We start from the raw sequence: 14694 nt of genomic DNA, 5'->3' as shown, positions 1-14694 counted from the left end.
CTGGATGTCTGCTCCAATGCTTGCTAATTACCACTTCAGAACAGACTTGATTAATCGATTCCGCTAGAATGTGCTAATTATCATGCACTGGCAGCTTCCATATCACATGTATTCAGTGTCCCTGTGCTTCAAAATGGGGGTGGGGGCACCTTAACTAAAGCTCGTTGAGCAAGTTTGGTTAAAGCACCGCTACTGCCATTTTGAAGCACAGGACGCCGAATATACCTTTACATTGCGGGCACTGTAATTAGAGTGGTTCTAGGAGCTGCTTTAATTAAAGCACCCCCTTCCACCCTGGAGCACATATAAAGATGCTCATTGAAACTCACAGGTTCAGAGAGACAAACTTTCCTAGCCAACAGCTTGCTTGGTGTAGTTGCTCTAATATAGAGCACTTGAAGGCTGTTTCTATTCATATAGGATGCCAGATTCATTCACAGCTCCCCAGGATTGTGGGGGGATGGCAGCTGGAAGTCACCATTAGACATAGATGAACACATGCACACCAACAGCAGCAGTGTTGCAATTATGGGCATCCTCAGACATATTGTATTGCCTCACCTGGGCTGCTTCCTAAACTGGAAGTAGTGCAGCTAATTAGCACTGGTGAGTAATATTACCAGCTTGCCCTGCTCAGTGTCACATGTATGCAGCTACACTGCTTCAAGGTCAGGGAGTAATAGGTTTGAAGGGCACTACTGCCTGGCCTAGTAAATTTGCCTTGTATTGACCTGGCTTAAGACTACAGCCAATTGTCCACCTTTTTAATTTGACTCTGCCTGTCTAAAATGAGGCAGAGGAAAGGCAGCTTCTTACAAATTAAATGACAGCTAATACCTTGTAAAATAGAGGGAAGAAGGAAGATCCATTTTCTCCACATCTGCCGGTACTTTTCCACCAGGCCATTCTTAAATGGTATACTGTACATTAACCAACATAGACCTGTTTTGTGAAAAACAAGTTTGTTTACCTTATCTGCTATATCAACTCTGGCTTTGTGATGGAGAAGAAAATCCACGGTGGAAAAATGACTTCCTGCAACAGCGAAGTGGAGTGCTGTGCGTTTCATCTGAAATAAGCACAACCTGAGTTGGTGGGTATGAAATATAGTTCTTTTCATTAGACAGACAGTCAGGGCTTCTGAAGACCCTGATCACAGCTCACTATTATGTAATCCTCTGTAAGTCTCTCCTTGCCAATAGCCAAAATTTGCAATTTTATGCATTTGTTTTCTCCTGCTTAACTTAAAAAACACCATTGAATGATGTGGTGAAACGAGAACTCTTTAGGTATTTATATGCCAATGATAAGCCTTTCAGTAAAACCAGCTGAGGAGGCAAACAGAAATTAAATAATCACACATTCCTTAGAGGAGTCATTAATACAACAAACATTCATTTCCACAATGTCCATTTTATGGTTTGATTTAAAAAAGCAAGGACTCAGCTTCTGGGATTAGAGTCATTTCTTGACAATGTCCTGATTGCTGAACGTTTGCTTTTGATTGTATCTATGCAACGCATGACTGGAATTATCTTTCTCAGGATTAGTCACCTCTTCAGTATAATATATTATCTATGCAAAACAAGGCTTCCACCCAAAAAGTAAAAAGTGAGCAATTTTACACATGTAAACAGTCTCAGTGTACGCCTAGGTATAGGTCCTAAATAAAAGTTAATCCAAATTAGCAAACAATGCGAATTTCAAGTGGACTGATTAACCTGCATTTTAACCCAGTATGGAAAATTTCATAGGTGGCCTTAATTTGTTTTAATGTAATGAGCTTGTATTGAGCTAAACCACATTAAAGACATTTTAATTCTGAATAAGAGTCTCTACACCAGAATTTAATTCAGTTCAAGACTACCTAGTCTATTAAAAAAGTTAATTTAGATTAATCTTCCTGAGTTTCTCTTGTGTAGACAAGTGCTTAGTGAGTTCAATGGGTCTACTCCCAGAAGTAAGGCCAGGTCAGCCAGGTATATAATGAGACAGAACATGAGACAGCTGGGCCAGAAAAAGTTACTTGTATAGATTAAGTTACAGAAGCAAAGTTGCCTTCCTTCCAATGCAGTTCATTTTGCCTGGAGAGGGAAGTACAGAAAGGCTTGAATAAACTCTGTCAGTTTTGCCAATTTAAGGTAAGTGCACATTACCTATACATTACAGCAGGGGTTGGCAACCCCCGGCACATGTGCCGAGCATGGCACGCAAGGCCATTTTCCTTGGCACGCATTGGTGCCAGGGAGGCAGCAGCTGTTTGCAGCCTCCCGAGTGTAGCTGGCCCCTGCTCTGGGTAGCTGCTGCCAGCTGGGAGCCGGGGCTGCTCCCAGCAGGCAGCTGGGATGCTGCAAGCCCTGCTGGGCTCCATGGCTATCAGCAGCTACCCAGAGCCGGGGCCAGGGCCGGCTGTAGCCTGGAGGCTACAAACAGCTGCTGCCTCCCTGCCCCCAGCCCCAACGGGCGCAGTGCCGGCACCTGCTGACTTCCCGGAGCCTGGGGCCGGGAGACAGCCAGGGCCGGGCTAGGAGGGCAGCAGCTGTTTGTAGCCTCCCTGCTGCAACCAGCCCCGGCTCTAGGGAGATGCTAATAGCCACGGAGCCCGGGCTGCTCCCATGGAAGCCCTGCTGCAAGCAGTCTGGGCTCCGTGGCTATCAGCAGCTACCCAGAACCTGGGCCAGTTGCAAACATCTGCTGCCTCTCCACCCCGGCCCCAGCCCCGGGCCCCAGCTGCCTCCTGTCCCCAGGCTCTGGGGAGGCAGCACATACCAGCAATGCTCCCCGCTGTGCTGCCCTCCCCGCTTCTGCAAAGCAGCATTGGAACCCGGCGCAGCATGGCACAGCGGAGGGTGCAGAAAGCTGCCTTTTCCCAGCTCCCTGCTGCTCTGAGGCAGGGGCTTTGGGTGGGGTGCAAGGGGTAGAAGGGCTGGGTGGCAAGGGCTTTGGGTGGGAGGCAAGGGTCATGAGCAGGGCTGGGGGGCTGGAGCTTTGGGTGAGGGGCAAGGGGCAGCAGGGGTGAGGGGCAAGGGCTTTGGGTGCGAGGCAAGGGTCATGAACAGGGCTGGGGGGCAAGGGGCAGCAGGGCTGAGGGGCAAGGGGCACACGCAGGGCATTCTGCCATGTATCCCCTGTCCTCATTTTGTTTTTCTGCCGTGCCAACACTCCAACACCTTCCAAGGTGGGTATTGTGGGGGGTTTCAGCACTCCGGCCAAAAACGTTGCCTACCCCTGCACTACAGTATATCTACTCTGGCATAGTTCTCCTACTGTAGACCAGGCTGAAATCTATTTTGGATCAGAGAGTTGGACAGCATATTTCTGAAATGGGATAGTATTGCTTTAATCCCTTGAGTCCAGTAAAGTAATATGGAGGCAGCAACTATTTTCTAAATCCTTGAATTCCACTATCTGTGCCTAAGAAGCAAGCAACATATACTGATGGGAAAATATTCTTGTTCGAGAGAATGTAATTACAAGGATCCTTTATCTTTCTTTTAAAAAGGATTTAGGATTCCACATGCAGGTTGTTTTTTCTGTCCACAGAAAACATACAAAACAGCCTACTTCCTCCCACCCGCAACATAGAACATATATGAGCCAAAGAAAAAACTCAATAATTTGGGACAAGTAGTATTAGAACATTCAACCCCTGGATGAGTTGTCAAAGGGAAATGAAATGCAGTAGACCAGCCATTGGAAAGGGACAAAGGCCCACACATTGTTAAAAGGAGATGTCCTGGGCTAGCATTCATCTTTAAACTCTACAACACATTACATAAAATATCCTAGATCAAATTTAGACCAATGGTCTAAAGGACATCAATGGAATTCCATTTACATTCACCAGGCCTGAATTCTGACTTCACTCATCAGTCAAAAGTTTCCAGTAAAGTACAGTTGTGTTTCAGCGTACACTGAATGGTGCATTACTTGCAATTTTAATCCATAAAGGATGGTACCTGTATCAATTAACTCTAAAAAATGTGAGGTTACATATTATACAGAGGGAAAAATTGGGACTGAGAAATTAAGATAATTGCACACGGCCACAACATCAGTATCAGGGCAGAGAATGTAATTCAGCAGTTTTGGGATCCCAGCAGGGTTCGAAATGAGGAAGGCTCCCCATAAGAGATGAGAGCCCCCTGATAAGAGACAAGAGTCCCCCATAAGCCTCACCATAACAGATGAGATCCCCCAGCCCGCCCTGTGCCTTTCTAAGCAGCTCAGGCAGTGGCAGCAGTGGCTCCTTCTGGCTACCACTACCACCAACCACTTTCCCCCCTCCCCTCTCCCCCCTCCCCCCCCCCAAGAGTTAGCGTAATTCAAACCCTGGCTCCCAGTCCTAAGCAGACTTTTAACACTACAAATTCAAAGGCCTAGACCTAGAGTTATTAAGCTCCTTGCACTCGCTGAGTTTGGAGGTGCTCTATCTGACAGCTTATTCAAATACCTTTCTAGAAGGTAATGCTTAGGCTTATCATGCTAAAAGCACATACACTAGTGTTTTTGAGATTTCACTTAAACACCAAACACAAGCTGTATTTTTTATCATCAGTCTGTCAAACAGTACTTTGTACTCACAATATTTACAGCATTAATATTAACCTTCTTCTTAACTAACTTCTCCATGATTTCCAAATTGTTCGTTTTAGCAGCATACTGAAACTCCTTCTCATCTGGTAATACTGTAGAAAATATAACAGTTCATGTTAGTAAAGAAATATCCATAAGAAGCTTAAATGACAACTATGCTCCCCTTACTTCCTGTTATTTTGGAGATGCACATCTTGTTTCAATATTTTATGTGAATTACTTGCTTTTCCTCAGAATTGCTGTTCCAAGATTACACTTTCCCCTAGACATCGGGTTGATCTTCCTAGTTTTGATTACGGCAAACAGAAATAGAATGTTCACAGCACAGAAATACCATTAGTTGCACTGCCCAAAATAGTAACAGTTCACTGATAATGTTTCTGCCCCCAAAAACCACAAAACACTTTACAAATGTAAGCATCGTAGCACAAACCTCAAAAATTCTCTCACTTACCATTTAAATATGGGCACCTCCTTTTTGAAACCTAGAAACTGTTGGAGCGAACACACCAGCACTTTACATTACAATTTAGGGAAGGAACTGAATTATGTCATCCAACTAAAACTGCAGATGGTTTATCAGTAGAAAAAAAAGAGATGATTACCTATACAAGAATTGTGTTAGGACACAGAATATTGCAATTCTTGTGGGAAAAGGTGCCCTGGAATTTATTAATGGGTCAGAACCTTTATTTTATGTCTCATCCAAAAAGACAGTACCACTAGCAACTTGGTACTCGACTGAGTGCTGAAGACTGAAAAGGCACCTACCTACCTGGACAGCAGTAACAAAATACTTTGTGGGCAATAGACAAAAAAAAAGAGAATATAAAGAATTAAAGCTAGACATCAGTCTGGCTAACTTGGAAGTTAGCACACTTCTGTGTCAGTAGGCTTCTGTCTCAATATTTAATTAGACAATGATACCAGCAGGACATTAGTTGGAAAGATGTGTAAAATATACACAAATAATTAACTGTTTAGTTTGTAGGCTAAAATATTGTAGAAACAGAGGGACTTCGGTTCAGTACTACCAGAGAACAAAACACTATGTCCTAATTATCACTATGAGATGGACTCATCCTGCAACAGCTATTGGTTCCTGAGTGATATATGCAAGTTCTGTCCCGCTGCATTCTAGTTTCATGTACTGAAATATATTGAGATTAGTTGAGGTAGTGTGAGCCACTGCACTACAACATCCACTTAACTGTACATTATACATTATCCCTCACCAGGAATAATCCACAGTCACATTATACAAAACAATCTAGAGTATTAAATCGGACATTTCCAAAGCAATTTATTTTTATAGCCTTTTCTATGACCCTTTCAGAGCAGTATCCAAATACCTCACAATGAATGTATTTTTCCTCACAATACCCTAATGAGGTAAGAAAGTATTATTTAATCCATTTTATGGACGGGGACATGGACCAAGAATTTCAGCAAGCTGCAAACCCAAAAAGCTTTTCTGGAGTAAATATTAAAAGTGGAAGCCTAAAGTCATCAACAGTGACTTGTTACTCTAAACCAGTGGTCAATTGTGCAGCCTCTGACAGTCAACCTCAGTCTGTCAGAAGCTCCACAATCGGAAGCGGCAGGACGCACATGGCTGGGCTGAGCCTTGACCCTTGCCGCCTGGGCCAGCCTGGGTGAGTGGGGTCAGAGCCTGGGCAGCTTGTCCGGGGGGGGCAGGGCAGGGGCAGGTCCAGGGAGACAGTGTGGGAACCAGGAGGCAGTGCTGGGGGCAGTAGATCCTGGGGTGCCCTTTACTTACAAAAAGTGATCTTCACTATAAAAGGCTGGAGACCACTGCTCTAGCTAAAGCTATTGCTGTGCATTATACAGAAGTTCATATGCACTCTGCTCTCCCTTGCATATAGAATACTAGAGTCTGGATTTCTTAGACTATTAGGAGAGATAAATGTAAAGAACATTCCATTCAAAACATTAAAAAAATGTAAGGGCTGATGGCAGAAAATAATTCAGAAGTAACAATCTTAAGTTAGATATTAGGAAGAAATTTTTCACAGTAAGGGTGGCCAGGATCTGGAATGGGCTTCCAAGAGAGGTTGTGCTATCAACTAGCTTGGAGGTCTTCAAGAGGAGGCTAGATAGTCACCTGGCTGGGGTCATCTGACCTCAGTCCTATTTCCTGCCAGGGGCAGGGGGTTGGACACGATGATCCATTGTGGTCCCTTCCAACTCTACAATCTATGAATCTACACACAACAAATACACACATCTTTTTGAGCTGTAGTATTCTGTGTTCATAAGGAAGCATTCCACTCAAAGAAAATTTTGATCTTCCTGTAGGCCACTTTCAATGAAACAACATGCAGACAACAATGATTTAAAATTCTTAAGAGATAAATGACCATGAACAAGACTTTGCAATGCTTTAGCACCTTTTTTCAGCATCTAAAAGTGCTTTATAAACATGAAAGCAATCAGGACTTAAGGTAGAGGTGATATTTTTTATTAGACCAACTAGATTTTTGCAAAAAAATTCTTTAATTTTTTTTTAATTTAGAAATTTCAATTTTTAGAAAATTCTTTAGATTTTTTGCAAAAATCTAGTTGGTCTAATAAAAGACATCACCTCTACCACAAGTCCTGATTGCTCTTTATTACAGTGATTTCAAAGATCGGTGAACCAGGGTCACTGTTAGATGTTCTATTAAAGGTGCAATGGGATCTGATCTGTGATTCCAAAAAGTGTGCATCTTGCTATGCCACAAATGGGTGGCAGGAGGTGTGATTCTGGAATGGGGGATCAGATCTGAATTGTGCACTACTGCTAGTGCGGGGATCAGATCATGATCCTGGGGCCCCTCTGCATTAGCAAGTAGCAAGCCAGATGCCCAGTGTGTCCCTGTAGCTGAGAGCATATCAGAGCCCTTGCCAGTGTGCCCCTGCAGCCAGAAGCACCCGTCAGCTGACCAGACCTTCCAGCCTCTGGTGCACTCCCAAGTTGGGAGTGCTGGTCAGCTGATTGGTGCTAGCCACACTTTCAATTTAAGGCATGATAGGAACCATCCACAAAGTCATTACATAAATGTTGTGTAATGGCTTTGTGGCTTATTCCATTTTATCATAAATTTCCATAAATTGACTGAATCTATGGCTGGATAATTACTTAAGATATGATTAAATAGTTAACCATATCTTAAGTATAATGTTGGCCAGGGTCCCAAGAGTCACAGAGGTTAAGTGGCTTGTGCAGAGTCACACAGCAAGTTTGTGGCTACACAACCGGCCATGCTCATTCCCATTGCAGGCAGGCAGCATTGCTGACAGCAGCTGAACAACTGTTCATCATTTATGTGGAGGGACCAGAAATGAAGGCCCTGAGTTAGCAATACTATGTAGGGAGAAGTCCAAAAATTTAATTTGCTTACTGTGCCTTCAAGTAACAAGGAAAAGCAATTAGCACCCTGCGGGGATTTCTTTAATACATCACTCTTGAAAACAACAGATTTGTTAGCCCCTAAAAAGAATTCATAATTTCTTTTACTCCTACTCAGAAATGAAGAACTGGCTATATACAGGAAGTTTTTTTTGCTCAGAGCTTGATATATCTTGATATGAAATTCAGGAAGCAAAAACAACCACATTCCAGTTGCACCACATTAGCTTTCTTTATAACCTTTTGTTATTTTTACCAAATGATTTTTTTCATGCATGAAGTTACAAAATCATAGAAATGTCAGACCAGAAATTTATTGAAGGCTTCTCTCCAAGCTGTGGTTTCCACAGCCCTGCATTTCTCCACAGTATTATCAACCTATTTTCAGGTAGCAGTAAATCTCTCTAATGCCAAGACAAAATCTCCTTAAGACTGTCAAAGAAAGAAGATCTACTTGGCTTCATTTAAACGTTTTGGCCAAGTGTCCTCCAGGTTTCATCATAATGGTGTTTTTTCCTCATATTTTCACAAAAAATGGATTAAAAACATGTATGCTAACAATAGATTCTCTTGTGATGAATAGTACATGATACAAGCAAAAGAGCATAGTATCATTTTAATGTAATACACATTTTTATCTCTTGGAAAGAAAATAAGAGGACACAGAAAAAAAGCAAAAGAAATTGCCACACTTTTAGAAACCTGGGGAAAAAAACACTGTGGAAGGGCAAGCCTTTAAGATTTGACCCATTCTTCATTCCTGCATTTAACTGTTATTTCAATACTAATAGCTTGATTTTCCTTTCATTTACATTACCACAAACAAGAACTAATTCCATTGAACTCAAGATGAAGAAAATGACTTACTGCTTCAGTATTCTCAGATGGAACTGTTCAATTTGAATAATAAATCGTTCTTTGCTTTTTGTCATTGTTTACCTTTCATAGTATCCATAAAGATAAAAATCTGTCATTACCATACAGGAAGTAGAATATATTTTTTGGGCTAAGCAACAATTTAAGATGGTTGGAATACATGGAGGGAAAGGAAGATTGGGGGAAATAAGCCATCTACATAGATTCAGAGATGTTTGGGTAGGAAGGGACCTTAGCAGATCATGGAGTCCAACCCCCTGCCCTGGGCAGGAAAAAGTGCTGGGGTCAGATGACCCCAATTAGGTGCATGTCTAGCCTACTCTTAAAGACCCCCAAGGTAGGGGAGAGCACTATCTTTCTTGGAAGCCCATTCCAGATTTTGGCAACCCTTACCATAAATAAGTTCTTTCTGATGTCTAACCTAAATTTGCTCTCCAAACCTAAACCTGCTTTCCAGGTAGTTTTCATGATACATATTTTGGATAGATGTGATTTTCCATATATTCATTTTTTTATTAAAAAGATTCTTTTTTTTCAGATCTTTGCCTTTTCCTTCAAAACCCTCACCCTTTTTTCTTATTTATCACTAGAAGTGTGGGAGAAGGGAAGAAGAAAATGAAGGAAAAAAACATTTTGGTTTAAACTGCAGAAATTCCCTTCTCCTAAATAGTCAATTTTTCTCCTTAAAGATACATGCCTACCAGTTCTAATAGTGACATTTCTTATGTATTTTACTTTAATAAATACATTTGGTATTTATTTCACATTATTCAATAGGATGCTTTCCCAGCTGAGCTTGTAAAGGCTCTCTGCAGGTTCTGAGCTCTCCCACATTCTGAGAAGAGCCGAAATAAGCTCAGGGCACTTATACACATATCTTTTTGTCTCATAACATGCCAGAGATCCACCGTTTCAGAGTACACTCGATTAATCAAGTCTGCTGTGCACAGAACCTGATGCAAAGTGTACTGCACCATGTGCAATTGTATAATTGGCTAGATGTCAGCATGCAGAAAATGGCAGTGGTGCGCTTTTGGATTAAAACATCTTCTATGTATTTTAGTTTAAAAGAGCTCCGCTGCCATTTTCAGAGTGCTGACATGCATTTTGCCATTTATACAACTGCAAGTGACGCAGCACCGGGTGCTTTTCAAAGCACCCGGTGCTGCAGTGCTTACATGTGTAAAAATGCCCTCAGTGACCATAGAATCATAGGGAAGTAGGGTTGGAAGGGGCCTCACAATGTCATCTACTCCAGCCCCATGCTCCAGGCAGGATTATCCCTGACTAAACCATCCCAGCCAAGTATTCATCCAATCATCCAACTTCTTTCAAACCTTGAAAACTTCCAAGGATGGAGATTCCACAACTTGCCTAGGTAGCCTTTTCCAGTGCTTGGCCACCCTCATATTCAGAAAGTGCCTCCTAAATTCTAACCTAAACTCCCCCTGCTGAAGCTTGAGGCTCTTAGTCCTGTCCCCTACACTCGCAGAGAAAAACGCACATAGCTGACTCTATAATACAACCTCCCTTTACTTTCTGCTTCACCCAAAGTTTAAAACTAACTGCTCGGAAGTAGCAGCAATATTTCTAGTTAGGCAGCACTGAGGGAGCCAACTGACTTCATGCTTCATAATCTATCTGATACCATCTAAAACCTTCTTTCCAGAGGTGTTAATGACCTTCTCTTCTTTTTAATGGCCTTGATGTTCCACCAGTCAAGCTAGCCTTTCCTCTGCAGTTCTGTTGTTTTTAACTCATTTCAATTTGTTTTTGCTTCTATCTTAAGCTGAATAATGCAGCCCTGGGCTTATTAGTAAAGCTTTTAGTTGATTCTTAACCAGAGAAAAATATGTGTTGTCCTTATATGTGATGATGCATCTCACCATCTGCACCCCCTTTTCAAAATTCTAGGTCCAATTATTCATACAGCTTTATATCTGCTGTGAGGCACAGACATATCTACTGGAAATACCTTTTTAATGTAATACTTTTTTATCCACCCCCTTTTGTATGTTACTGGTTATGGGACCGATGGAAAATAAACAAGCTGCCCTGAAACCTCCAGCCAGTTTCATAGATTTCATAGACAGTTGGGCTGGAAGGGATCCCGGAGGATCATCGAGTCCAGCCCCCTGCCACAGGGGCAGGAAGTCAGCAGGGATCATAGGATCCCAGAAAGATAAGCTTCCAAACGTGTCTTGAAGGCATGCAAAGTAGGTGCGTGAACCACCTCCGGCGGCAGTGTATTCCAAACCTTGGGGGCTTGGACAGTAAAGAAATTCTTCCTTATGTTCAGCCTGAATTGGTCGCGGCAGAGTTTGTGACCGTTCAATCTTGTCATCCCTTGGGGCGCTCTGGTGAACAATCATTCCCCCAGATACTGGTGAACACCCCTAATAAACTTATAGGTGGCCACCAGATCACCCCTGAGCCTGCGCTTTTCCAGGCTGAAGAGTCCCATGGCTCTCAGCCTCTCATCATAAGGTCTGTTTTCCTGACCTCTGATCATGCATGTGGCTCTCCTGTGTGTGTGGGCCGGGAGCAGTCCGAGGCCCTCGGGGGTGCGCGGCGAGCTGCGGCCAGCAGCCCTGGCACGCGGGTCGGGGAATGCAGGCCGGCAGACTAGAATTAGGCACGGACGCGTAGCGGTTGATTAAAGATTATTTTACTTACACCGTAGATGGTCGCGGTGCAGGCAGGAAAACTTGCTCGAGTTGCAGTTACAGACAGGAAAGAAGAAAAGCGGACAAGAGTTCTAAACTCACGAACTCTAGCCCAATCCGGCTGAAGGCTCTAAAAACGCGAGCCCATCGTGTCAACCAAAGAAAACAACTCGGAGAAGAGCTCTGGATACACTCACACGAAGTTTGCTAAGCTCCGTGGAACTTGCGCACAGGGAAGGGGTTCGTCGAGGGATCGCTCGGCGACAGGGAGAGGCCAGAGGTTGATCAGACCCCTATAGCCTTTTTAAGGTATACGCTGGGTCCGTTAGGCTCCGCAGCGCTTAGAGTTCTTCACGAGATGTGAAGTCCTCCTCCTCCACTAGATGGTTATGGAGTCCTCCAACTTGGGCAGAAACCGCTCAAGCCTCTTCTACGGCTAGCAAGCCAATCGCTAGCCGCCACGTGGGAATAATTTAGAACTGGCCAATAGTGAGACACAAATTTGCATGCGGGTGGTGGGAACTTCTTTGCACCGGGGTTTTCTCTTTGCAACTGAGAAATGCACCCTGCAAAGAAAGCTCCTCGTGGCGGGAAATAATTTAGCAGTGCCAAAGCGCACACACACAAAATCACACCCTTGGGTTGTGACGCTCTGCACCCTCTCAAGCTTCTCCACATCCTTTTTGAACTGTGGAGCCCAAAACTGGACGCAGTACTCCAGCTGCAGCCTCACTAAGGCTGAGTACAGTGGGAAAATGACGGAGTACAATGGGAGAATGATGTCCTGGGATTTGTTTGAGAAGCATCTATGGATGCAAGCCAGCATTTTCCTCACTTTACTAGCCGCACCATCACATTGAAGGCTCATGTTCATTTTACGGTCAATCTTGTGGTTTGCCTGGCTGTTGTTCCCAGCAGTTTGTGCCTGATCCTGGTCTCAGCAGGATATAAATCCTTGTGGGGGCAGATCCTGTCTTTTAGTTTATCAGATTGAGGGAAGTGATTATTCCCCTCAATTCAGTGCAGGTAAGACAACATCTGGAGTAGTGGCCAGTTCTGGACCCCTCCCCCTGCCAAGGGTGTGGACATATTGGAGATCAAGAAGAGAGCAATGACAGTGGTTCAGGGGCTGGGGCACATGGCTACTGAGGAGAGGCTGAAGAAGCTGGGTTTATTTAGTCTGGAGAAGAGAAGACTGAGGGGATTTAATAGCAGCCTTCAACTACCCAAAGTGGGGTTTGAAAGAGGATGGAGCTAAACTGTTCTCAGTGGTGGCAGATGACAAAACAAGGAGCAATGGTCTCAAGGGAAGTTTAGGTTACAAATTAGGAGAAACTTTCTCACTAGGAGATTAGTAAAGTATTGGACCAGGCTACCCAGATAGGTGGCAGAATCCCCTCCGCCCTTGGGTGTTTTCAAGACAGGGCTAGACAAAGGCTTGGCTGGGATGATCTAGTTAGCGATTGTCCTGCTTTGAGCAGGGGGCTGGACTAGATGTGACCTCCTGAGGTCCCGTCCAGCCCCGAGTCTCTATGATTCTCTGATCTCCTTGTGAGCCACTGAACACCGGGGGAGCCCTCCCCTGGGTTGATTACTGCCGTGGCAGTGGCCCCTCATCCCCCCACAAATTGGCTGGGCTGAGGGGCAGCCAGGGTCACATCCAGACCTCACAAGCGCCTGCAAGGAGGCAACCCCCGTCTTCAGGTCTCAGCACCCTTAGCTGAGGCGGGGCACACAGAAGCCCCCCGCCCCCGCCCCTCCTCCTGCCATTGACTAAGAGCCCATCAAGCCAGGGGGGGGGCAGCTCGGGGGACTCCACCCCGCGCCCACTCACGCCTGTCGTGGGTGGCCGCCGCCGCCGCCGCCGCCGCCGCGTCCTCGCCCAGGCTCAGGCCGGCCAGGAAATCGCTCAGCCCCTTCATGGCGCGGGCGCCGCTCCTCGCCGCGCGGGCAGGGCCGGGCGCGAACAGGCCGGAGCTCCGCCTGGCAGCACGAGCCCTGCCCGAGGGTGGAGGAGGGCGGGAAGGGGCTAAAAGCAAAAGGCTTGATGACAGAAACGCAGCAGGAAAGCCCCAGGCGCCGCCGCTTGGCGCTTAGCTCGCAGCCGGGCGGGGCTCGCCCTGCAGGCGCTGGGACACGCTGCCTCCCGGGACAGCGGCGATCCCTGGTCTTTCTCGTTTTACTCGAGGCAGCCCTCGGGAGACGCCGGCTCTCGCCCGCCACTTCCTTGGCTGGAGAAGACCAGCAGAGCAAGTCTGGTGCTGCAAAGCCCCCAGCCGCGGTTGATGCCTACGGGAAACCTCCGGGCTTCTCGTGCCTGCACAGCCGGCGGTGCCTGCCCCCCCTCCCCCGCACGACTGTCAGGGCACCCCTGGGTGAGCAGCACTGCCGGGCAGGCTGGGGGAAGGGCGCGAGCTTCACCTCGGGCACACCCCAGCCAGCTTTAAACTAGCTGTGCTAGAGGGCGGCGCAGCCGAGGACTGCCTGGCTCTAAATGCAGGCTGGAAAAACTTCCCCAGCTTCCCCCACAGGTTTTGCAGGCTGTGCTGGACTCTGTGCTGCTCATGAGGTTAAAAGCTGGCAGCTGCTGCAGTAGAGAGACAGTGGGGCCATGTCCAGGCCAGCGTGGCCATGCGGTATGTGGCGCCGCAGGCCTGTCTGCAGTGCCATGCACCTCAGAGGCGCTGTTACCCTGGAGGGCCCAGGTTACCTTGTAAATCAAAATAACTTGCGCAGAAAAAATGCAGACCAGTGCACCTGGCTGCAGGGCATGCCACCCAAAACCAGAGCCTGGGCTCCAGCTGCAAGCCAGGTTCCCAGCTGAACGAGCGACCTCCAAGGACCCCAGGAAACCCACAGTTGCTGGCCCCAGCCTCCTACTCCACCCAGGGTAACCTGCCACCCACCAGAGTGCATGAGGCACAGTAGCAGTGGCCCAAGATGTGCCCCAGGGAACTGGACTGAAAACCTACAATCTCTGATTGACTTCCATCAGAAATTCAGCAATCACCATCCCTCCACCCAACTTTCTCTAGAATACTCCAGCACCAACATCTCCTTTTTAGACACAATGATCAGTATCCAGAACGATAAAATATAGACCACATTATACAAGAAACCCACAGACCAACATACATATCTACA

The 14694-nt window shown here is 45.8% G+C and overlaps 1 protein-coding gene across 2 annotated transcripts in view; it reads right to left on the bottom strand.

Moving 5' to 3' along the window:
• Positions 1–13981, bottom strand: part of ANKDD1B (ankyrin repeat and death domain containing 1B) — a 49824-nt gene extending 35843 nt beyond the window's left edge. The window contains exons 1-3 of one of the 2 annotated variants that reach the window (XM_019482397.2): positions 13385–13981; positions 4585–4688; positions 971–1069 (exon numbers count right to left, since the gene is read on the bottom strand). In XM_019482397.2, the coding sequence (XP_019337942.2) occupies positions 971–1069; positions 4585–4688; positions 13385–13472 (291 nt within the window). In that variant the 5' untranslated portion in view covers positions 13473–13981. The remainder of the gene's footprint in view (positions 1–970; positions 1070–4584; positions 4689–13384) is intronic. The other variant, XM_014594702.3, reaches the window with a different exon arrangement.
• Between the last annotated feature and the right edge of the window lie 713 nt (positions 13982–14694).

This window comes from Alligator mississippiensis, chromosome 3 (assembly GCF_030867095.1).
Source record: "Alligator mississippiensis isolate rAllMis1 chromosome 3, rAllMis1, whole genome shotgun sequence".
Taxonomy (NCBI): Eukaryota; Metazoa; Chordata; order Crocodylia; family Alligatoridae; genus Alligator; species Alligator mississippiensis.
Note: the sequence above shows the minus strand (reverse complement) of the source record. Positions and strands in the feature narration are given on the sequence as shown.